This window comes from Schistocerca americana, chromosome 1, assembly GCF_021461395.2.
Source record: "Schistocerca americana isolate TAMUIC-IGC-003095 chromosome 1, iqSchAmer2.1, whole genome shotgun sequence".
Lineage (NCBI taxonomy): Eukaryota > Metazoa > Arthropoda > Insecta > Orthoptera > Acrididae > Schistocerca > Schistocerca americana.
This window is the reverse complement of record NC_060119.1, coordinates 857,951,516-857,978,375: the sequence shown is the minus strand read 5'-3', so window position 1 is coordinate 857,978,375 and position 26,860 is coordinate 857,951,516. Positions and strand designations below refer to the sequence as shown.

The 26,860-nt window shown below is 40.6% G+C and overlaps 1 protein-coding gene across 4 annotated transcripts in view; it reads left to right on the top strand.

Moving 5' to 3' along the window:
- Nucleotides 1-26,860, top strand: part of LOC124613619 (tRNA wybutosine-synthesizing protein 3 homolog) — a 77,758-nt gene that overhangs the window by 7,264 nt on the left and 43,634 nt on the right. For all 4 annotated transcript variants that reach the window (XM_047142350.1, XM_047142345.1, XM_047142356.1 and 1 more), the window contains exon 3: nt 20,263-20,403. In XM_047142350.1, coding sequence (XP_046998306.1) covers nt 20,263-20,403 — 141 coding nt within the window. The remainder of the gene's footprint in view (nt 1-20,262; nt 20,404-26,860) is intronic.

Sequence of the window (26,860 nt, the reverse complement as noted above, 5' to 3'; positions counted from 1 at the left end):
TGACCTTGCTCAAGGCTTTACTGTACAAATATCACTTAATATGCATTTCCTTCCATCTTGAGGAAGTGTGTGGTAATACATGAAGAGACGATATCCTCATTCATAAATAGGGCTCCAACCTCAAAGGATGACTTTCAGTAATTTACAATCCTCTTACTTCCCAGATTATTTTAGATATGAAGTTGTTTATGTCCTATTGATCACTTTGAAGAAGAAAATGATGTTCATCAAGGTAGTGCTCTAAGAGTGACATTGCTTGGGAGAGCTGTATGCAGTAAGATAGCACCGCCCCCCAATAAACCATGAGCATTGCCTTCAGGGGTTGCTCGCAAGCTCAGTGGTACAGATAGGTGTACTGTAGGTGCAATTGCAATGGAGGGATATGTGTTGAGAGACCTGACAAACAGGTGATTCCTGAAGAGGAGCAGCAGCTTTTTCAGTAGTTGCAAGTGTGGATGATTTACAGATTTTTGCCTTGAAACATCAACCAGCAGGCCTTGCTGTGCTAGTACTGCAGAGGAAACTACAACCATTGTTTTTCCTGAGAGCATACATCTCCATTGTATGGTTAAATGAGTATGGCGTTCTCCTGGGTAGAGGCACAAAAGCCCCTTGTTCAGATATTCAAATGGGGGCTACTTAGAAAGATGTAGTAATCAAGAAAATTGGAAATGGCATTCTGAGGACCGAAGCATAGAATGTTAGATCCCATAATTGGGCAGGTAGGTTAGAAAATTTACAAAGGTGAAATGGATAGATTGAAGTTAGATACAGTAGGAATTACTGACATTCAGTGGTAGGAGGAACAGGACTTCTGTATGTTGTTGTTGATGTTGTTGTTGTGGTCTTCAGTCCAAAGACTAGTTTGATGCAGCTCTCCATACTACTCTATCCTGTGCAAGCATCTTCATCTCCGAGTAACTATTGCAACCTATATCTGTCTGAATCTGCTTATTGTATTCATCTCTTGGTCTCCCTCTACAATTTTTACCCTCCACACTTCCCTCCATTACTAAATTGGTGAGCCCTTGATGTCTCACAACGTGTTCTACCAAACGATCCCTTCATTTAGTCCCCTCAGGGGCTCAGCATTCGTTTGCTGAGTACAGGCTTGGTGACCCCAGGGTTCCTGAGCTGGGGACTGGTAAGCGCCACCAGTCCTCTGTCACTGTAAGCTCTGGTCATACTTCAATGACCACCGTGCGGTGCAGCGGTGGAATGTTGTGTGTTTCGGAGAATGGAGGTCTTGGCTTCACCCCCTGGACTGCGAGGAAGGTTGTTGTTGTTGTTGTTGTGGTCTTCAGTCCTGAGACTGGTTTGATGCAGCTCTCCATGCTACTCTATCCTGTGCAAGCTTCTTCATCTCCCAGTACCTACTGCAGCCTACATCCTTCTGAATCTGCTTAGTGTATTCATCTCTTGGTCTCCCTCTACGATTTTTACCCTCCAGGTTGCCCTCCAATACTAAATTGGTGATCCCTCGATTCCTCAGAACATGTCTTACCAACCGATCCCTTCTTCTAGTCAAGTTGTGCCACAAGCTCCTCTTCTCCCCATTTCTGTCCAATACTTCCTCATTAGTTATATGATCTAACCCATCTAATCTTCAGCATTCTTATGTAGCACCACATTTTGAAAGCATCTATTCTCTTCTTGTCTAAACTATTTATCGTCCACGTTTCACTTCCATATGTGGCTACACTCCATACAAATACTTTCAGAAACGACTTCCTGATATTTAAATCTATACTCGATGTTAACAAATTTCTCTTCTTCAGAAACGCTTACCTTTCCATTGCCAGTCTACATTTTATGTCCTCTCTACTTCGACCATCATCAGTTATTTTGCTCCCCAAATAGCAAAACTCCTTTACTACTTTAAGTGTCTCATTTCCTAATCTAATTCCCTCAGCATCACCCGACATTCCATTATCCTTGTTTTTCTTTTGTTGATGTTCATCTCATGCCCTCCTTTCAAGTCACTGTCCATTTCCAGAATGAGATTTTCACCCTGCCACTCTGTCCATTTCGTTCAACTGCTCTTCCAAGTCCTTTGCTGTCTCTGACAGAATTACAATGTCATTGGCGAACCTCAAAAGTTTTTATTTCTTCTCCATGAATTTTAATACCTACTCTGAACTTTTCTTTTGTTTCCTTTACTGCTTGCTCAATATACAGATTGAATAACATCGGGGATAGGCTACAACCCTGTCTCACTCCCTTCCCAACCACTGCTTCCCTTTCATGTCCCTCGACTCATATAACTGCCATCTGGTTTCTGTACAAATTGTAAATAGCCTTTCGCTCCCTGTATTTTACCCCTGCCACCTTTAGAATTTGAAAGAGTATTCCAATCAACATTGTCAAAAGCTATCTGTAAGTCTACAAATGCTAGAAACATAGATTTGCCTTTCCTTAATCTTTCTTCTAGGATAAGTCGTAGGGTCAATATTGCCTCACGACTTCCAACATTTCTACGGAATCCAAACTGATCTTCCCCGAGGTCGGCTTCTACCAGTTTTTCCATTCGTCTGTAAAGAATTCGCATTAGTATTTTGCAGATGTGACTTATTAAATTGATAGTTCGGTAATTTTCACATCTGTCAACACCTGCTTTCTATGGGATTGGAATTATTATATTCTTCTTGAAGTCTGAGGGTATTCACCTGTCTCATACATCTTGCTCACCCGATGGTGGAGTTTTGTCAGGACTGGCTCTCCCAAGGCCGACAGTAGTTCCAATGGAATGTTGTCGACTCCCGGGGCCTTGTTTTGACTCAGGTCTTTCAGTGCTCTGTCAAACTCTTCACGCGGTATCATATCTCCCATTTAATCTTCATCTACATCCTCTTCCATTTCCATAATATTGTCCTCAAGTACATCGCTCTTGTATAGACCCTCTATATACTCTTTCCACCTTTCTGCTTTCCCTTCTTTGCTTAGAACTGGGTTTCCATCAAAGCCCTTGATATTCATGCAAGTGGTTCTCCTTTCCCCAAAGGTCTCTTTAATTTTCCTGTAGGCAGTATCTATCTTACCCCTAGTGAGATAAGCCTCTACATCCTTACATTTGTCCTCTAGCCATCCCTGCTTAGCCATTTTGCACTTCCTGTCGATCTCATTTTTGAGACGTTTGTATTCCTTTTTGCCTGCTTCATTTACTGCATTTTTATATCTTCTCCTTTCATCAATTAAATTCAATATTTCTTCTGTTACCCAAGGGTTTTTACTAGCCCTCGTCTTTTTACCTACTTGATCCTCTGCTGCCTTCACTATTTCATCCCTCAAAGCAACCCATTCTTCTTCTGCTGTATTTCTTTCCCCCATTCCTGTCAATTGCTCCCTTATGCTCTCCCTGAAACTCTGTACAACCTCTGGTTTAGTCAGTTTATCCAGGTCCCATCTCCTTAAATTCCCACCTTTTTGCAGTTTCTTCAGTTTTAATCTACAGTTCATAACCAATAGATTGTGGTCAGAGTCCACATCTGCCCCTGGAAATGTCTTACAATTTAAAACCTGGTTCCTAAATCTCTGTCTCACCATTATATAATCTATCTAATACCTTCTAGTATCTTCAGGATTCTTCCATGTATACAACCTTCTTTCATGATTCTTGAACCAAGTGTTAGCTATGATTAAGTTATGCTCTGCACAAAATTCTATCAAGTGGCTTCCTCTTTCATTTCTTAGCCCCAATGCATATTCACCTAATATGTTTCCTTCTCTCCCTTTTCCTACTCTTGAATTCCAGTCACTCATGACTATTAAATTTTCGTCTCCCTTCACTACCTGAATAATTTCTTTTATCTCATCATACATTTCATCAATTTCTTCGTCATCTGCAGAGCTAGTTGGCATATAAACTTGTACTACTGTAGTAGGCGTGGGCTTTGTGTCTATCGTGGCCACAATAATGCGTTCACTATGCTGTTTGTAGTAGCTTACCAGTACTCCTATTTTTTTTATTCATTATTAAACCTACTCCTGCATTACCCCTATTTGATTTTGTATTTATAACACTGTATTCACCTGACCAAAAGTCTTGTTCCTCCTGCCACCGAACTTCACTAATTCCCACTATATCTAACTTTAACCTATCCATTTCCCTTTTCAAATTTTCTAACCTACCTGCCCGATTAAGGGATCTGACATTCCATGCTCCGATCCGTAGAACGCCAGTTTTCTTTCTCCTGATAACGAGGAAGGTACCCACCTCTATTAAAAAAAAAACAACCTAAAACTCAAGGTGTGCTACGTGCTGAGGAGGTTAAACAGTCTTTAGCAAGTGACGTCTGGGGCACCTGCCGCACCCCAGTTGAATCAGGCTTGCTCAGGCATGCAGGGCTCTGCCTGGGATGACTGTTGTTTCCCTAGCGTCTTGTGGGATCCTTATGGAACTGTCTCATGAACCTACTACTACTGACAGGATGGGTGTACCATCAGGTAACTCCAATACCCTCTCCTCAAAGAGAGATTGGTTGGTCAGTCCTCCCGAAAAGAAGTCTCCGAGTAATAGTAACAGGGCATTAGTGTGCCATAACACTTTCATTGTAAACAAGCAAAATGGGGGAAGCTTTAAAAACATATCCTCTTTCTATATTAACGAGGCATTGGAAGGTATTTCTGGGTCTCTGATAATTCCAGCCAAATATCTAAGCTTCTGGGATGTAAGGCCTTAGGTGACTATCCAATCAAGGCTGAATTGCATAACACCCTTAACTTTAGTAAGGGCATGGTTACCTGCACCGATATAATGGAGATGGACCCTGCGGAGTTGCATGAAGATTGGAAGAATGTGGGTGTCACAGAGGTGCAGAATTATATGAGGAGAGTCAATGGTAAATTGGAAAAATCGGCAACATTTATTCTAACATTTAGTACTCCCGAATTACCGGAACATATCCTTGCCAGCTATATCTGCCTTAAGGTTCGCCCATTTGTTCCTAACCCCCATGCGATGCTATAAATATCAAAGATATGGCCATACCACTATGAGATGTAATGGGAGGGCTACGTGTGGCAGTTGTGGAGGCTCCTCTCACGAGTCAGGGACTTCTTGCACACTTCCTCCGAAATGTGTTAACTGCTCTGGGGATCACCCAGTGTGGAGGAGAAAGAGTGGGGTTTACGAGGAGAAGAAAATTCAAGGGTTGAAATTACAGAGACATATAGTCTGTGGTGAAGCTAAAAAGGCTTACAAAGCCATGCAACCACCGGTTTTTGCAACTTCTTTTGCATCGCCCCTTAAAACACCAGTAGCTAAGTGTGACACTTTCACCAAAGTCAGACCACAGATTCAAGTACGAGCACATGCACTTGTCACTGTTCCTGTGGGGGGAAATGCTCCACTTGCAACTGATGTCGCTCGGAAGCCGTCTGCAGTAGACTTACCACTTAAGCCACATACAACTTCCCAACTTCAGAAGCCACCTAAGCCATCCCAGCAACCCAGGTAGCCTCCTCCTCCTGTCAGTACAGAAAAACATCCTTCTAAAAGTCGTTCCAAGTCCAAGAATGTGGTAGGTAAGCCTTCGGATTGACGAGCGCTTTCCCTTTCTGATGGCGACTATGCTCTTGAAGATATGGACTTCCAGTCGGAGGAACTAGAGAACGCGGAACCAGCTAACATTCCCCTTGACCTCCCCGGTAAGTCACTGCCTCCGAGGGAGAAAGGAAAGAACCACCATCGCTAACCAATGGCTTTCATAGGGACTTCCGTGTTGCAGTGGAATTTGAAGGGATACACTCACATTTGGAAGAATTGCAGCTGCTGGTCCAGGATAAACCATTCTTCATCTGCTTACAAGAAATACATCTTAAAATCACAGACACACCTACATTTCAGGCTACCACATATACAGGAAAGACAATACTACTCAAGGCAGGGCTAAAGGTGGAATGGCTATTTTTTGTGATGACAGATACAACTCCTTTCCTGTCCCTCTTACCACCACCATCCAAGCAATTGCTGTGAAAGTTCTCTCACTGTTTACTATCACAGTGTGTTCTTTGTACCTGCCACACCATGACGCTTTGGATGCGGACGCACTGGCAGATCTCTTCCAGGCACTCCCGCTCCCATTCCTTCTTGTGGGGGACTTCAGTGCCCACAATGTGCTGTGGGGCTCGGCTACTACTTGTTCCAGGGGTCGGCTGATCAAGCGACTCGTCCATTCTGAGGATATCTGCCTTCTGAACGCGGGGCAGATGACTCAGTTTTCCACATCTACAGGGTCTTTTTCAGCTAGTGATCTTTGCTTTTGTTCCTCAGCTATTGTAGATTCAGTTCAGTGGGAAGCGGCTCCAGATTTACATTCTAGTGACCACTTCCCAGTGTGGATTCATCTGCCGCCTACGACAGTGACCAGCAGGAGATCACGCAGGTGGATGATACAAAGGGCAAATTGGTTACAGTACAGTCGACAGGCTATTTTTGTTCCATAAAAACACGGGAGAACTGCCGGATATCAGTAACGTCCTGCCACGATATTTCGGCGCAGAGTCTTCTGGCCATCTTCAGGTGAGTGCCACTGTAGTAGTACTGGCGAGTACGTGCTGAGCTCCGCTATTTAAAGCCGTACTGAGGTGACATTGCGCATGCGCTGCTCAGCTTGCGCATTCATAACAACTCTGTGCTCTGCGCCTCACGCCTTCCACGGTGAAAGCTTGGCGTATCAATATCAGGTCGATTTTCATCTTTATGCAAATAAACGCCTACTACGAAGTTTCTCTATAACAGGATTCCCAGCAGAGTTTAGCTGATAACTGCTATCTCAATTGATGAGAGTCTCGTTATCAGACAATCTTATTTCCACTACACCTCATTGGCAATATGTTTGGTGCGGACATTACAGCATTGTTTGAGCACACTCTCTCCTCTACATATTTTATATTTAACAATGAATTTTACGAACAATCTAACGGTGTCGCCATGGGGATTCCTTTGTCTCCCCTGGTGGCCAATCTTTTTATGGAAGATTTTGAGGAGAGAGCACTCGACTCTGCCACTTTTAAATCGACAGTATTTTGGCGATACGTTGACGACACTTTTATAGTGTGGCCTCATGGTCTGGACCGAAGAATTTTTACGTCACATGAACTCCATACATGAAAACATAAAGTTTACCATGGAGGTAGAGAAAGATGGTTGTCTGCCATTTTTAGACGTCTTGGTGCGACGAAAGAGTGATGGCACACTTGGTCACTTGGTGTACAGAAAGCCCACTCATACAGATCTGTATCTACAAGCTACTTGCCACCATCCAGCACAAACAATGGGCGTTCTCAAAACCTTGATCCACCGTGCCCATACCATCTCTGACGCCGACAGTCTTCAAGCGGAACTGGAACACCTGCAAAAAGTATTTCTGAAGAATGGCTTTTCACCTAGGCAAGTGAACAGAGTGATGAAGACCTACAAACGACGGAACAAGGAAGAGGAAGAGGCCTTCAAGTCGACTGCTTATCTACCATTTATTGGGAATATTTCTTCAAAGATAGGCACAATATTGAGAAAGTATCAAGTGAGAGTCATCTTTCGCCCTCCTTCCAAAATTTCATCACTGGTAGGATCCTGGTAAATCAGGTGTTTACAAAATTCCATGTGAATGCGGCAAATCATATATAGGGCAAACAACACGAACTGTGCAGGAACGCATTGTGGAACACCAACGACATACTCGCATTCTCCAATCCTCCAAGTCCGCAATCGTCGAACATTGTATTTCAACAGAATGATTTACGACGACACTATGATTTTGGCCTATACATCAAACTTTTGGAGCTCGATTATCAATGAATCTGTGGAAATAAGATTGTCTGACAATGAGACTCTCCTCAATCGAGATAGCGGTATCAGCTAAACTCTGCTTGGAATCCTGTTATAGAGAAACTTCGTAGTCAACATAGTTATCTGCATAAAGATGGAAATCAACCTGATATCGATACGCCAAGCTTTCACCGTGGAGGGCGCGAGGCGCAGCGCATGGAGCTCTTATGAAAGCGCACGCTAAGCAGCGCATGCGCAAAGTCACCTCAGTATGGCTTTAAATAGCGGAGCTCAGCACGTACTCACCAGTACTACTACAGTGGCACTCACCTGAAGATGGCCAGAAGACTCTGCGCCGAAATATCGTGGCAGGACGTTACTAATATCCGGCAGTTCTCCCGTGTTTTTATGGAACAATCAGTACTCCGGGAAAGCTTTAAACATCACATCAGGCTATTTTTGAACGAAAGGATTGTGCACAAGAGACTGTGGCCCATATCACTCGTGAGATCCAAAGGGCTGCCGCAGAGTCTATACCTAGGTCTAATAACCACCTCGGATGACGGCCTGTACCTTGATGGAATGACGGCTGTCGATTGGCAATCAGGGCCAGACAGACAGCCCTTCGGATCTTCAAACGGTGTCCAACTACAGACAATCTTCAGGTCTGCGAGAGGACATGCAAGGCGAGTGATCAAAGAACAGAAGAGGGCTTTCTGGAGGGTAGTCCACATCCCCTTACAGCCTTGTCAAATAACGGGGTCTTGGTGGACATGCCAGAAGAGATGGCTCGCGTTTTAGCAGAACACTTCTTTACTGTTACTAAGTCATCCAGACAAGCTCCTGCTGTTCAGGTATTCCATCGGACTGCAGAGATGAGGAAGCTCTATTTTTTTCTCGTGTAATGAGGAAGTCTACAACCTTTCATTCTCCATCTGGGAACTGGAATCGGCTTTATCTGCAGCCAGAGACATTGCTCCAGGATCTGATGAGATCCATTATTCCATGCTTCGTCATCTCTGCCCTGAAGCAAAAGGTCAGCTCCTCTCTTGTTTCAGTCAGATTTGGTTTGATGGACTTGGAAGGAGGTAATCTTAATTCCATTCTGGATACCAGGTAAGGACCATAGCGCCCCTAACAGTTATTGGGGTGTCACCCTTACTAGTTGTATAGGTAAGACTCTTGAGCACATGGTCAAACACCGCCTCATCCCTAAACTGGTGGGGAAGGGCAGCAACTTTAGTATGTTATAAACTGCTCTGCATGTGGGGACAACCTTCGTCCCCACTCATGATATTTCATGTTGATATTTTGTCAGGGCGCTGATGACCATGATGTTGAGCGATCCCTCAACCCAACTCAGCATCACCCTTCATTTAGGCAGGTTGTAGCATAAATCTCTCTCCTCCCCAGGTCTATCCAGTCCTCCTCACTAATTACATGATTTACCCATCTTCAGCGTTCTTCTGCAGAACAACATTTCAAAAGCTTCTATTCTCTTCTTGTCTAAACTATTTATCGTCCATGTTTCTCTTCTGTATAAATACATTTAGGAAAGAATTCCTAACACTTAAATCTGTATTTGATGTCAACATAGTTGTCTTCTTCAGAAACACTTTTATTGCCATTGTCAGTCTGCATTTTATATCCTCCCTACGTCGATAATCATCAGTTATTTTGCTTCCCAAATAACAAAACTCATTTTCTACTTTAAGTGTCTCATTTCCTAATCTAATTCCCTCAGCATCACCTGATTTAATTCAACCACATTCCGTTATCCTCTTTTTGCTTTTGTTGGTGTTCATCTTATATCTTCCTTTCGAGATACTGTCCATTCCATTCAGCTGCTCTTCCAAGTCCTTTGCTGTCTCTGACAGAATTACAGTGTCATAGGCAAACCTCTGAAGTTTTTATTTCTTCTCCCTGGACTTCAATTCCTACTCAAAATTTTCCCTTTGTTCCCTTTACTGGTTGCTCAATATACAGGTTGAATAACATCAGGGATAGGCCTGTCTCACTCCCTTCTCAACCACTCCTTCCCTTTTGTGCCCCTTGACTCTTAAACTGACATCTGGTTTCTGCACATATTCTAAATAGCCTTTCGCTCCCTGTATTTTACTTCGTTCCCTGTATTTTACTTTGCCACCTTTAGAATTTGAAAGAAAGTATTCCAGTCAACATTGTCAAAAGCTTTCTCTAAGTCTACAAATGCTATAAACATAGGTTTGTCTTTCCTTAACCTGCCTCCTATATGAAGTTTTAGGGTCACTACTGCCTCGCGTATTCCTGCATTTCTCCAGAATCCAAACTGGTCCTCCTGAGGTCGGCCTGTACCATTTCTCCATTCTTCTGTAAAGGATTTGTGTTAGTATTTGGCAGCTGTGACTTATTAAACTGATAGTTCAGTAATTTTCACCTACCAGCACCTGGTTTCTTTGGAATTGGGATTATTATATTTTTCTTGAAGTCTGAGGGTATTTTGCCTTTCTCATACATCTTGCTCACCAGATGGGAGAGTTTTGTTGTGGCTGGCTCTTCCAAGGCTATCAGTGGCTGTAACGGAATGTTGTCTACTTCCAGGCCCTTGTTTCAACTTAAATGTTTCAGTGCTTTGTTAAATTCTTCATGAAGTATCATATCTCGCTTCTCAACTTCCTCTACGTCCTCTTCCCTTTCCGTAATATTGCACTCAAGTACATCTCCCTTGTACAGACCCTCTGTATACTCTTTCCACCTTTCTGCTTTCCCTTCTGTGCTTAAGACTGGTTTTTCATCTGAACTCTTCATATTCATATAGGTGGTTCTCGATTCTCCAAAGTTCTCTTTAATTTTCCTGTAGACAGTATCTATCTTACCACTAGTGATACATGCTTGTACGTCCTTACATTTGTCCTCTAGCTATTCCTTCTTAGCCATTTTGCACTTCCTGTCGACCTTTTTTTTTTGAGACGTTTGTATTCTCTTTTGCCTGATTCATTTATTGCATTTTAATGTTTTCTCCTTTCATTGATTAAATTCAATATCTTTTGTGTTACCCATGGATTTCTACTAGCCATCATCGTTTTACATATTTAATCCTCTGCTGCCTTCACTATTTCATCTCTCAAAGCTACCCATTCTTCTTCTACTGTATTCCTTTCCCCTGTTCTTGCCAGTCGTCTTTAATGCTCCCTCTGAAACCCTCTACAACTTCTGGTTCTTTCAGTTAATCCAAGTCCCATCTCCTTATATTCCTGCCTTTTTGCAGTTTCTTCAGTTTTCATTTGCAGTTCGTAGCCAATAAATTGTGGTCAGAGTCGACATCTGCCCCTGGAAATATCTAAAATTTAAAATATGGTTCCTAAATCTCTGCCTAACCATTATATAATCAAACTGAAATCTTCCGGTGTTTCCAGGTATCTTCCAAGTATACAACCTTCTTTCATGATTCTTAAACCAGTTGTTAGCTATGAGTAAATTATGCTCTGTGAAAGATTCTACCAGGCAGCTTCCTCTTTCATTCCTTTCCCCCAGTCCGTATTCACCTACTACTTTTCCTTCTCTTCCTTTCCCCACTGTCGAATTCCAGTCCCCCGTGATATTAAATTTTTGGCTCCTTTAACTATCTGAATAATTTCTTTTATCTCATTACACTTTTACTCAATCTCCTCCTCATCTGCAGAACTGGTTGGCATATGAAACTGTACTACTGTGGTGGATGTGGGCTTCGTGTCTATCTTTGCTACAATAATTTGTTCACTATGCCGTTCATAGCAGCTTATCTGCATTCCCCGTTTTTTACTCATTATTAAACCCACTCCTGCATTAGCCCTATTTGATTTTACAAAATCAAATAGGGTAATGCAGGAGTAGGTCTAATAATATATAAGAAAATAGGAATGCGGGTAAGCTACTATGAACAGCATAGTGAATGCATTAGTCCAACCAAGATAGACACGAAGGCAACACCAACTACTGGTTCTGCAGATGATGAGAAAATGTATGAAGAGAGGAAAGAAATTATTCAGGTAGTTATGGGAGAGGAAAATTTTATTGTAATGGGGGACTGGAATTCGATAGTTGGGAAAGGAACTGAAGGGAAAATTGTAGGTAGATGTACACTGGGGGAAAAGGAAGGAAAGGGGAAGCTGCCTGGTAACCATAATTTTATCATTGCTAAGGCTTGGCTTGAGAATCACGAATGAAAGTTGCATTTGTGGAAGAGACATTGAGATACTGTAATGTTTCAGATTGATTATATAATGGTATGACAGATTTTAGACTGTAAGACACTACCAGAGGTAGATGTGGATGCTAACCACAATTTGTTGGTTACAAACTGCAGATTGAAACTGAAGAAATTGCAAAAAAGGCAGGAAATTAAGGAGATGGGACCTGTATAAGTTGAAAAAACCAGAGGTTGAGGGTTTCAGAGAAATATTTGGGCAACAGTTGTCAGAAATGTGGAAGAAGAATGCAGTAGTACACGAATGGGTAATTTTGAGAGATAAAATAGTGAAAGCAGCAGGTGATCAAATAGGGAAAAAAGACATGGCCTACTAGAAATCCTTGGATGTCACAGGAGTTACTGAATTTAATTAACAGAAGGAGAAAATATAAAAATGCAGCCAGTGAATATGAGTGTGACAGGAAATGCAAAATGACTAAGGAGGAATGGCTAGAGGGTAAATGGAAGGACATGGAAGCATACATAACTATGAGAATTTTAGGTACTGCCTATAGGAAACTTAATGAGCCCTTTGGAGGAAAGAGAAGCAGTTGTATGAATATCAAGAGCTCAGATGGTAAACTGGTAATAAACAAAGGAGGGAAAGCTGTATAGAAGAGCTATAAAAGGAAAATGAACTTGAAGTGAATATTATATAAGTAAGGGGCGTTCAAAAAGAAACGAGCTGGAGGCATCATTACAGAAACTAGTACTTTTATGTTAGAAGTATTGACCCTGGCTGTTAAGACACTTGTCCCTCTGTGACACAAGGCGGTGAATGGCTGTCTCATAAAATTCCCGGGGCTGTGATGTTAACCAGTTCCACACTTACAGCTGGACGTCGTTGTCCGAGGTGAATCGTTTGCCCCTCAGAGCTGATGTTCTTCTTTGACCAAGATGGCCCTCTTCTGATTCGCTTCCTGCAGCACAGAACAACAGGCCAGCGTTACTCGCAAACCTTGACCACCCTTCGCCAAGCGATCAAATCAAAATGACCAGGCAATCTCAGTGGCACTCCTGCAGAAATTCAAATGGGAGGTTCTCTGCCACCCTCCATACAGTCCGGACCTCTCTCCCTGTGATTACGCCATTTTTGGTACCCTTAAAAAGACTCTGATTTCTATAATAATGCCTCCAACTCGTTTCTTTTTGAATTCCCCTTAAAGAATGGAAGAGGACAATAAAGAAAATGAGATAGGAGATAAGATACTGTGAGAAGAATTTGACAGAGCAATTGGAGTGGATGACATTCTGTCAAAACTGCCGAGATCCTTGAGAGAGCCAGTCATGACAAACATATTCCACCTGGTGTCCAAGATGTGTGTGTCAGGCAAAATACCCTCAGACCTCAAGAACAGTGTAATAATTCGAATCAAAAAGAAAACAGGGGCTGACAGGTTTGAATATTATCATACTATCTGTTGAATAAGTCATGGTTGCAAAATACTAATGTGAATTCTTTACAGAAGAATTGAAAAGCCGGTAGAGGCTGACATCAGGAACAGTCAGTTTGGATTCTGTAGGAATACGCAAGGCAGTACTGACCCTATGATTTCTCTTAGAAGATAAGGAAAGACAAATTTACATTTACAGCATTTGTGGACTTAAAGAAAGTTTTTAACAATGTCAGCTGAAAGACATTATTTGAAATTATAAAGGTAGCAGGTGTAAAATACAGGGAGCAAAAGGCTATTTTGAACAGAATGGACAGTGTCTTGAAAGTAGGTTGTAAGATGAACATCAACAAAAGCAAAATGAGGATAATGGAATGTAGTCAAATTAAATCATGCAATACCGAGGGCATCAAATTAGGAAACAAGACACTAGTAGTAGTAGATGGGTATTGCTATTTGGGCAGTAAAATAACTGATGATGGCTGAATTAAGAGGATATAAAATGTAGACTGACAATGGCAGGAAAAGCATTTCTGAAGAAGAGAAATTTGTTAATATCAGATATTGATTTAACTGTTAGGAAGTGTTTTTTCAGTGTATTTGTCTGGAGTGTAACCTTGTAAAGAAGTGTAATGTGGACAATAAACAGTTTAGACAAGAAGTAAATAGGAGCTTTTGAAATTTGGTGCTACAGAAGGATGCTGAAGTTTGGATTGGTAGACCATTTAACTAATGAGAAGGTACTGAACAAAACTGGGGAAAAAAGAAATTTGTTGCACACCTTGAATAAAAGAAGGGATTGGTTGATAGGGCACATTCTGAGACATTAAGGAATCAGTATAGTATAGGTGGGAAATTGGGAAGTGTAGGCATAAAAATATTCAGGGGAGACCAAGTGATGAAAATGGTTAGCAGATTCAAAGGGATGTACTGATAGAGTAGCGTGGGTAGCACATCGAACCAGTCTTCAGACTAAAGACCACAGCAACAACAGCCATGGTAAAAAAATATTTTCCAGTGGTCATAATTCTTCCCTGTTTTTAAATTTTGGTTAGTCTTCCAGCACTGTAACAAGTCTGTTATTGTTGTTGTTGTTGTTGTTGCATTAGTTGTTATTACAATTTCCATTGTGTTTTTAATCTACCAGAACATTTTAAATATTAAGACTTGGTGGAGTTTCCAGGCCTTTCAATCAGAAACTTAGGTGCACCACCCCTGAGTGACCTGAAAACTGTACCCCAAAAAACTCATTTTAAAGTGCAATGCATGTAGGACATGGTGTAACAAGCTGCACTTTATGTGCTTTGGTTTTACAGAATTTGTGTACATTCCCAACTTGATTATGAATGCACAGTCTATGTATGTGCCTGATCATCATACATACGTGCATCAGACTGTGTTTGCCATACTGGAATTAGGCTGACAGTAGGGGCACTTAGGGCCAATCCCATTTACAGACTTTCAGTTACTATATTGTTAGCAATGAGGCCCTTTGGGATTAATGTGAAGAGCTGTATTTTGAAAATGGTTAGGACAAATATGAGGGGAAGTCAAAAAGTAAAGGGAATTTCATAATTTCTTGCCTTAGGCATTGGTAACACTGCTAGTACCCAGGGGTGAAATATTGTCATCAGCAACAATTCTATACAACGTGGCACTCTTATTCCTGTGTTAGTTGTTGTGTTGTAGCAGATCACGAAAAATGGCAGCTCCATTGTCAATCTGCACCAAGGAGTAAATGAGAGCAATGATTCGCATTTTGTTTGTGGAAGGTGTTATATCTGCAGGTTTTATTTGTTGAATGCAAGCGCAGTATGGTGACAGCTGTTTATAACGAAACAAGGTCTACTAATGGATAGAGTGCTTCAAACAGGGAAGAACTTCTCTTGGAGATGAGGAAAGATCAGGCAGGCCATTGACGTCAATGCTGAGGACAGTTTGGAAGTCATTGAGGGTATGGTGATGGAAAACACAAATCACAGTGGACAAAATCACCAATACTTTACATACCCAGGGTTGCCACAGGTTATGGAAATCAGGGAATTTCAAACACATCAGGGGAATTTGAAAAAAAAAAAAAAAACACAGTAAAAATCTCGGTTTTGTCTCAGTAGATGAAATGGTTTGTTTACTGAGGTGTCATGCGTAGTTGCTAGTGAATAGCTGGCCACACGAGTGGATTTTCGCTACGAGCCAAAACCGCAGGCTGTTTCCGTGGTTATCTGTAATGGATCGGGCCTGTTGATCTGAAGCCATTCCATTTCCCTTAATGTGCAGGTGCTGCCCCTTGGATCTGGTCTCACCTATTTGCCTACAGGTTGGGTCTGTTTGTGTGTGGTGTAAAGCAGCAGATTTTCATGGTTTATCTATGGACCCAGGACTGGTGCTCTTCGGCAGGCTAGAGGTCATGACTGACGGATTTCAGGAATTGCAACTGTCTCACTGCAATTACATTTTACAGTGTGGCATTTTATAGAGTTTTATTAGTTCTCGTACATTTTGGCACTTCAAAAGTAGTTTATATGTTAGAAAGTATGGATGATAAGGAGAAGAAAATTGTCAGTTGCTGGCAGTTTGTACGCTATGTATTCATATATTTCTTGAAAGAAAAATCACACAATACCTGTAAAATAATAGTTATAACACAGTGGGTAATAACCAACAATAATGAACATAGTAGAACCAACATTTTATTGGTGGTCACCTACAGTGTTAATTTACACAATTCTTCCTCGCCTTATGCACTTCTTTAAAGAGACCTACTTTTTTCTGAAGTTGTTACTGAAATCAGTGAAGGAATTTTAAATCTGCCTTATAACTCCAAGGAAATGTGTATTTTTGTCACCAAATGTGTTTTATTGAAATAAAATAACATCAGTGGTCTTAATGCAACACACACATCATTTGAGTTGCTTTCTCCATCTACAAACAATTTGTTAGAAAAGACGTTGATGTTAGTGCTAAATATTTTTGCTCCCATCAGGAAACACCATCTGCTTGCAAATTTGTTTTAGATATTTCCTTGTTTGCACTATTGTTTCTTGTACCATAGCTACAAAGACATATTGTCAATTTACGTCTTAACTTACCCTTGAGATCTCAAAATTTGCCAGGGAAAAATGCTAAAACTTGTCTGGAAATGAGGGAAATATCAGGGAATTTCACTGGGGGAACCTTTTGGCAATCCTGATACCAGTCATGGTTCAGCACATTCCATCTTACACAACAGGCTAAATTTTGAGGAAGTGTGTGCAAGATGGTTACCAAAAGAATTGTCACCACAGCATAAGGCGCAAAGGATGGACATCTCTCGTAAACTTTTGACATGTTATCACTGCGAGGGAGATGGATTTTTGCAGCAAATCATTACTGTAGATGAAATGTGGGTGCATTATCACGAACCGGAAAGTAAGACTGAACATGGTTTGGAAACACCCATCATCACCAGAAGTTAAGAAATTTGAATATCAACCATCAGCTGGTAAGCTTATGGTAACACTATTCTGGGACATTGAAGATGTGGTAGCTGTTCATTTCACCCCAAGAGGCAAAACTGTGAACATTGAGAAACTTTGTGATATGTTGGAAACTAAACTGAAACCTGTAGTCAGATCCAAATATTTCATGGATAACTGCAAAAAGGTGGTGTCCTTCAGCAAGATAAAGCTCAGTGACATTCTACCAAACGGATGGCCAAAAATATAAAGTACTTGGGGTTCAAATAGCTGAAACCCTCATTATGCAGCACAGACCTAGCTCCAAGTGATTACCATATATTTGCTCCATTGAAGGAAATGCTCAGGGGAAGAAGATCTGCAACCAATGCAGAAGTCATTAATGTGGTGCAAAATTGGTCACAGATGCAACCAAAAAACTTTTTTTCCGACAGAATCAAAACACTTGTGAAATGATGGACAAAGTGCATTGAATTGCAGGGAGGTTACTGTAGAAAAATAATGTATGTTTCAGCTTTCTGTCATTAGAATAAATATTTTTTTTTTTTCAAAAGTCTCTTTACTTTTTGACTTCCCATTGTATAAACCAATAATGGCTTTTAAATTTAACTTAATCAAATTTTTAGATTTAATGTTTTAGATGACCACTACAATTTTACTGTTATATTCATTGTTCAGCTGTATAAAACTTTACAAGATTTAGCCTAATTAATCTTCAGCTAACAAATACAATTTCAATAGCTGCTTCCGTGTTTCTCTGTTAATTGCTTTCTTCTGTGAGTGAAAGCCTGTGAATTTCTTCAGGTCTTGATTTCAGTGGTTAGGTAGTCTGCATGTGGCCTTCATATTTCTTTGAGACTCTACTCTAGTAGTGCCATGGTCCATATTTGTCATCTCTTCATGCATTCTGTCCATTTCCATTTTAGAGCCTTTACCCTATCCAGACTGTCCTAGATTCCTGTTAATACTCGTGTCATTACTTCTTTTCTGATCTTTCTAGGTGAGACTTAGGAGTGACCTTGACATAGCTCTCTGAGCCATTCATAGTTTTCATTTGAAAGTTGTTTAAAATCCTAGTTCATAACCATATGTTGTACAGTAAACACACTCTTCAAGACTACCTTTTTTAAGTTTATTAGTGTATTAAATTTAAAAACAGTTGGATTTTTTCCATAAGCCCTCCAACCTTGCTTGATTCGGTGATGGATTCGGGGTTGAAGTCTCATTGGATGTCAGTTAACTGTCTTAGATGTATGGATTAACTTTTTTAGTCAGCTGTTGTACAGTATTATTTTTGTTGCAGTTATCCTCTTGTTGTGCATAGTGCTTGTTTTGGACAGATTTATCTGAAAGAGAGAGAGTGGGGGGGGGGGGTGGCTGTTCAGTGGTTTTTCCATGGTTGTGTTGTCAGGGTCTGCCTGCCAGATAGGTTCACAGTGTGCAACATGAGTTGTGTGCATTGCTGAATGCACTGGAGCAAATGAGACATGACAAAAAACTTTGTCTGCTCTGATGCCTACAGCGCACTCATGTCCTCCCGCAAATGTACCCAGCTGAGAAAATTGTCCAGAACATACAGGACTCCTATCTCCCACTACAACAGAATTTGAAGGTGTTGTCATTCTGCTCAGTTCCAGAGCCCATGGTAATAAGGGAGAGAAACAAGATTACAGAAGCCAGAGTTTTGTAAGGGTGAAAGATTTTAACAAAGTATCACTAACCTAGAGGCTGCAATCTCACTGTTGAGCCAAAAGAACATTCATCAAGGAGAGGAAATATGGCTGAAGATAAAAAAAGACCACAAACTGTGGCATTCTTCTTTCCAGTCATAGGGACTAGATCAAGTCTCACACACATTAGTTTCCATATAGTGGATACCGCACTTGTATGTGGCTCTCTACTCTGGTGGAGACAGACACTTGTTTTTGGTGTACACATTTCAGTATGTTTCATTTTAACTGTGTGTCAGATATTCTGAATGCTGAAGTGCAGTTATTACAATGAAAAATTTTAGCATTTGACAGCTATGAAGATCCCTTATTTGTATGTATTTTAGTGTGTATGGTGAAAATCATGGTGTTGAGGGTTCTAAACTCCATCATCATAAACATCAGGTGCCACTCTCTTCCATGTTAGATAGGAACTGAGGCAAATCAATTAACAAAATGAACAGAAAATCTCAGGGGGCACTGTGCTATCTGCCTGTATGCTGTAGTATTGCTATTGAGGTGTAGACTCATACATGAGTGGGAAGAAAAATGGTTAAAGTGACGAGTGTTAAGTAACAGTTACTGACGGCAGCTAGTCATCTGTGACATAACTCATCTTGGACATACCTGCAATTTGAAGATGCTTCTGCAGTTAAAGGTGCATGTGGTACTTAGATTTCAGTTCACAATGAGACAACAGGACAGAAGGTTGTGTACCAACTGATCGGCCATCTATTTTAATGTTCCATGAAGGGAATGTGATATGAATTACAATATTTTATGAAATGTATTAAGATTTTACTCCCTGGATTATTAGGGTAGAGATTTTAATGTGTCATCCAGTTCTTTTATATTATCAACCAGACGATTCTCTTTAGTTATAATCGCTTCAACTGTTAATCTAAGTTACTTAATTTTTAATGCCTCATTATTATGCCAATAATAATTTTACATTATCTGTGATTAGCCATTATTGAACAAGCATTTGACAGAGGTACAGTGCTGTTTATGTTCTTTCAAACCTTTTATTCTAGCAAGGCCACTAATAATCTTATTAATGAGTACTTTATACCTCATCATCATAATTACTATCAGTGAAGAATGAGATGTAACATCTGTCAACTGTAATGTGAAGAGCTAGGTTTTATATGAGATGCAATTCAACAAAGACAGGGTTCTTTTTTTTCCTCCAAGTATCTTAACCTGGGGAAAGACGCAAACTGTTGAGACAGTTAGAAGAGAGCTGAAGTCAGGTAAAGATTTTCAAATGAAATCATTGTTGGCGATATAGAGGTCATTCTGAGCTGCTTAGTTGCATCACCTTCGTATCGATGGCAGGCAATGAAAGCCTTGTAACTCCATCTGTCTGTAGAAACTCATAATTCCAATAACTTTACAAAAAAAAAGTTTAGTTAAGTCAATAACTAGGCTTCTGCTATACAGTTACACATGTAGAAATGTTCTGTATCACTTATATTATTTTTTAAGAAACAGTTTTTGCTTCGCCTGCAAAGAGTAACAAAATGGAGTTAAGAGACTGTCATTGCATAGTGAAATATGTTAAATAAGCAATAGAATATATTGTTTGGTTAACTGCGGTAGTTAATTATTATGTAAATATGTCAACTGTACCAAGGGGCTGTGTATTTGATACAACATACTTGTTGATTTTTTAACTTCTATATGCATATATAAGGAACACACTGGCTTCTCTCTGCTTTCAAATCAGCATACTTGTGCCCTGGAATCAGGCTTCCGCAACACTGGAGTCACAATTGGTCACAGAGGAAAAGTCATGCTGGCAATACGTAGCTGCTTAAACTTAGAAGTTCCACTTTCTCATGCTGGGAAGCTATTAGTCTCTGAAGAGGTGAGGTATTTTATTATTATTATTATTATTATTATTATTAATATTATTATATATGCAGTGTAGGCTGTGTACTGTTAGCAACTATAGCAATGTAAAGATTAGTTGCTTTGTGAGATGCAGGGATTGATGTTCATTGGCTGGTTGTTGTGTTGTTTGCCTTGGACATGGACAAGAAAATTGCAAATCAGTCCATGTAAACTGTACACTGTTATCTGCTCCCTAATGTCAAATGAGTGTTACAGTATGACATCCATAAATATTGGTGGCTAATGATGAATTGCCAGTGCAGTAGTAGTACTAAAAGTTTGCAAATAATTGGTAGAATATCCACAAAGATGAATGAACAAGTTCCCCATTAATCACAAACAAACATGTGGTGTGGATTGTTGATGCATTATTCTAGATTGTCCAGTGGTGCACGCCCAATTCAGTTTATGCAAAATTACCTTATGCTGAGGTAAATTTTGCTCATCATCATTTGAGGCAACCTCAGTTATCAAAAACTTAATGATCAGTGGGTGCCATGGACGCTTACAGGTTACATGAAAAACTTTGAAGCAGTACACCTGTAATAAAGATATTTTCGTCACCTTTGTTGTTGTTATGTTTCAGAAACAAGGGTACAATAGAACACTCTTGAAAATGTCTGCCCCTGGAAAGGCGTAACTACCAAGTTCACAACTTATGTACCGGGGGATCAAAAAGTCAGTATAAATTTGAAAACTGGATAAATCACGGAATAATATAGATAGAGAGGTACAAATTGACACACATGCTTGGAATGACATGGTGTTTTATTAGACCCAAAAAAATACAAAAGTTCAAAAAATGTCGGACAGATGGCGCTTCATCTGATCAGAATAGCAATAATTAGCATAACAAAGTAAGACAAAGCAAAGATGATGTTCTTTACAGGAAATGCTCAATATGTCCACCATCATTCCTCAACAATAGCTGTAGTCGAGATGTCGGTCGATCACGATACACTTGTGACTTCAGGTAACTCCAAAGCCAATAATCGCACGGACTGAGGTCTGGGGACCTGGGACGTCAAGCATGACGAAAGTGGCGGCTGAGCACACGATCATCACCAAATGACGTGCGCAAGAGATCTTTCACGCGTCTAGCAATATGAGGTGGAGCGCCATCCTGCATAAACATCTTACGTTCGAGCAGGTGTTTATCAGCCAGGCTGCAGATGATGCAATTCTGTAACATATCGGCATACCTCTCGCCCGTCTTGGTAGCAGTTGCAAAACCGGAATAACGCATTTCCTCGAAGAAAAAAGGCCCGATAACAGTAGATGTGGTAAATCCAACCCATACCGTGACTTTCTTGTCGTGCAATGGGGTTTCCACGACAGTTCTAGGATTTTCGGTAGCCCAAATTCTGCAGTTGTGGGCATTGACAGACCCTCAGAGTGTGAAATGAGCTTCGTCGGTCCACAACATGTTACTCAACCAATCGTCATCTTCCGCCATCTTTTGAAACGCCCACACCGCAAATGCCCTCCACTTCACTAAATCGGCAGGTAACAGTTCATGATGCCAATGGATTTTGTAAGGATAGCATTGGAGGGTACGCCTCAGTGCCAACCAAACAGTAGTGAACTGTCTCAGCAGCATTACGCCTTGTGCTTGGTTGGCCACTACATAGTCTATCGTCTACACAACCCGTGGCTTCGAACTTCAAAATCATTCTCGTCACAGCTGCATTTGTCAATGGACCTTTACCCGTTCGAATCCCCTTCCTATTGCAATAGGATCGTAACGCTGAGCTAGCACATTCCCCATTCTGATAATACAGCTTCACGAAAAGCGTCTTTTCAGGTAACGTCAACATGCTGCGACTGCTGGCGCATCTGATTCTCTCTCTCATTACAGCTCCTTTTATACACAATTGTCATGCACAGTCACTGACGTTTTGCTGTCCAGTGCCATCTGTCGGACATTTTGTGAACTTTTCTTTTTTTTTTTTTTGTTCTAATAAAACCTCATGTCATTCCAAGCATGTGTGTCAATTTTTACCTCTCTGTCTACATTATTCCATGGTTTATTAAGTTTCCAAATTTATACTGACTTTTTGATCACCCGGTACTTTAATGTAAAAAGGCTGTAACAGTGAATAGAATCATGTGACTGTTCCTGAGAAATAATCACTTCTATAAATTTCTGGCGTAAGATACCACACCACTGCCATAGTATATTCAGCTACACTGCAGAATCACTTGACCATTGGTGTGGTTCTCTACAATGACAGCACTTATCTCACACTACCAACATCATGTACAATTACCATCATAATTTGAGACAACTTGGACTTCTTGTGATAGATAAGCATTGAATTTGATGTGGAGTTGTAGAATACAGTGATGACCCTTTTGTATGGACTGATGGCTGAGGTATATGATATGAGCATGCAGTAGATGTAAGCATTGCGGTTTATGCTAATGCTTTCAGGATACTGATCCACTTTTCTGTTGAAATTAACTGGGTTTGTTCTGTTCACAATATTTGTAAGGCTGTGGATAGCAGAGCCCCGGTTGATGCCATTTTTCTTAACTTCTGGAAAACCTTTGAGTATGGGCCACTTCATTGTACTCCCTTGCTGTTGCTGCCATGGCACTAGAGACATTTCAGAAAGTGGGGGCTTGTTTAGCATGACAGGTATTCTGTTTTTATCATCATTTCTTTTGGCATGGCAGCTCTTCAGGTGATACCAGGCTCTGAGCGTATAAATATAAGTTCACCCTGTATGCTGTGGAGTGTTACCACTGGTATTCACTGCTGGAGAGTACTTAATAACCAGGATACCAATTCAATGAATGTGATCTGTCTGTTTTGTGCTCAAAATTACCTTTACCTTTAAAGCTTCTCTTTCTACACTCATGTCGCTCCTCCTTGAAGTTGTGGTCCTGCTTTGGAGTGACACTTGCAGTTATATTGACCTTCTTCAATGTCTGCAGGAAAACGCTGTGATAATGGAAGATTATGTTTGCTACCCACTAGCTATGAAATCATGTAACCACTTCTTTTCATAATCCTTCTGTATTTAACAGTCCCCATAACACTTTAAACATATCAATTAAACATTCACATTTAAGCTCTTAATAACCAAACTCAACAACAGATAGATCATTAGTATCCCAAAATCAACAAGTAATTAAGTAATTCCAATCTTCTTTTGTTTTTTCTTTCGAAACGACAGCCATTATCACACCGACCTCTTCTTCTTTGGCATCTATGGCCCTCCAAGTTGCAACATCGAAGTGTAAATGGCTACTTTCCCACCAGCAAAACACTTGCGCTCCAGTGTGTCTCATGTTTTTACCTTGTTTTTGTATTATACCTGTACATGAATAAAAAATGCACACACAGTATGCTGTTTTCTTTTAGCATTAGTATCGAAACTTAAGGTTTCTACACAACCCTCTTTCATTGGAACAGTAGAAGGGAAGTGGAACATGTTGCTACTTTGAATAGCAGCATGTACCACCACAGTTGTTGGGTTACCATGTGTGCTCTTTAACTGAATAGTGATGGCTTCATCTACATCTGTGTACATAAGCTACAAGATATGGTGTACCACATACCATCAGCAGTCATTTCCTTTCCACTTGCCATTGGAGTGAGGAAAAAAGATTGTTTATGTCTCTGTATGAGCCTTAATTTCTTTTATGTTGTCTTCACAGTCTTACACACAATGTACACTCTTTGACATAAAACTCGACCGGCGGCTGGCCGCTGCAGAGGCTACGTCTGCGCCAATCGCGAAATGGGACAAATAAACTGGCCAACTCGCTAATTCTCTAAGTCCAGCAATCTGCACAATCTGGCAACACTGTAGGCTGCGGCACTTCCTGGAGGAAGTCTTGTCCCATATAAGAGAAACCATACACTCTTTACGCCTGTGGTATAGCGGTAGCGTGCGTTGTTTCTGTCTACAATGTTTGTGGATCGAAACTAGCTGGCGCAAGAATTTTTATAGCCTCTTCCAACTTAATGCTGAAGACATGAATGTAATGGTAATGCAGATTCAATCTATTTCACTTTCTATCACACCGATAACAAACTTTTATCCAGTAACCATTTTGCGGCAGATTTCTTGCAGTGTGTCCTCCTCTGGACGTCGCATGCCGCAAAGCTCCGGGATCCATTTGCTGGCTACTGGCAGCGGCCGTGGCGACAGCAGTGGCGCAGCACTCTCCCTTTCTTTATCGAAAGTGCCTGCTACCGCTCATCGCTTTTGATAATTTAAAATGCATTATTATTATTAAATGTTGCTCCATAGAAGATTTCTACGATTTCCATTCACGCTCGAAAGCAACATAGACCGACGCCCTGATTAGTAGATTGGTACTGTATTACATTCAATAATGTTCACATGTGTGTGTGAAATCTTATGGGACTTAGCTGCTAAGGTCATCAGTCCCTAAGCTTACACACTACGTAATCTAAATTATCCTAGGGACAAACACACACACCCATGCCCGAGGGAGGACTCGAACCACCGCTGGGACCAGCCGCACAGTCCATGACTGTATTACATTATTCGGCAAGAGCTGCATGTGGTCCTAAATTAATTTGACAGACTTAGACGAAATTAAACCACCTCACTACATTCGATGAATTTATAAATGCTTCATACCTCTTTCTTTTCCTTTCAAAGCCCATTATTTGTGCAACTTTTGGCCAATATTCGGATGTTTTCGTCAAGGCAGAGTGAGCTATTGTGGTGTAAAGTGTATTACAGTTTTTGTTTCATTCCTTATGGTAAGTCTATGAGATAAACTGTGTGAATACCTTGCAATGCATGCTCTGTAGCAGTGCAGGAACACCGCACATTTTGAGTTCCATGTATGGATTCATGAAGTGATAGTTAAGGTCATCAGATTTACACCAGAAAAAGTTATCGATTTTGAGGTTTCATAGAATGGAAAGGAATTGCTAACGCCGGTGTCAGCAAACGTCTACAGTTAAATGCTATTGCAAAATTTAGAAGAGAGGAACTATATTTATCTACATGTTCACTTCATAAACAACCTCCTGACATGTTAAACCTATATGACAAACATAGCTCAAATTCGAATCGTTGACAGTAGGTTTGAATCTTTTCGGAAACTATTTTACAGTGACGCACCTTGGCATTTGCAAAACAGACATTCATGATATTAACATAATTTACTAAGTTGAAATAGCAAGAAGATTTATGTGTAAAGGCATTCTTCATATTTAGCAGTTTGCAACTCCATTAGTTAAAATGGAAAATAAAACGTCGTGTTCAGCGGCCTTCACCAAGATTGGAACTGCCATTTCATATAGCACCAGCATCGCAACGCATAAGGGAATCGCTGAGCTAACGACACGTTGGCGGCAACAGGCGGACTATAGTCATTGCGATATTGCCTGAGCCTCAAAACCCAACATTAAACACACAAACAGGTGTTACTTATGTGAAGAAAGCCATTCTTGGAGTCCAGAAATTAAATATACTTTCTAAGTGTCTCATCTTACAGTGGATTATATCGTATGAGTCTTCGATGTGAAAAACGAATTCCAAGTGAATTTAGTGACGTAATGCCAGCATACACCCGGAAGTAAATGCAGTCTCACAGTGTTGACAAATACTTGCTACGACGCTGCCAATTTTCAGCGCTCTTACGGGACAGCTCTTTAGCGAATTGCTTGTCGTGATTATCCGATACGGTTCTTCAGAGGGGAGATGCGCACGCACATTTGGTTTTTATGCGGCGTTCTCCCCTGATAGTTTCTGACGTCGCCTTGTGTATGCATTTGAGGTATTCAATCATCATTAATCCAGAATGATGTAAGTTTCAGCTTCCAGCGTGTAAGAAGGCTGTTGACGCCGACATTTTATCATTACAATGCAGGGAAAGCAAAACGGATGATTCAGTGTTTCTCATTCAGCATAAAGCATGTGAGATAATTTTCCGTAACGTTCATTATCATCTCAAAATACGAAGTAAAAATACTTCGAAAGTTTATTTGAATTGAATATAATGTAAGATATCAAACACTTTGTACCTCGATGTCGCATGTGTCCACGTGCAATCTTTTGCAGCATACATATAGAATGCCACGATTACCACGAGAATGAAGAAATCTGTCGGTAGGGATGGAAGCAAGAAGAGAAGCAATCAACAAATATTCGATTCCACATGACATTCATTTCATTTGAGATTCAGGAAGAGGTAAAGCAGGATATTACTTTTGTTAACACGAAAGATATGCCGTACTTATGGACAACGAGGAAGTCTGTCTCTTCATAAGTTTCCTCCTTGAATTGTATATGCCCTATTATATACTAAGTAGCCTGATCATTGTTTCCATGATGTTGTCCTCTTGTTTGGCTCCTAAACGATGAACAGATTCCAAATGCATGTCTGTGCATGAAAGTAGTTGTTCAAACCCTTTTTGAGTTGTTTTTTGTGTATTT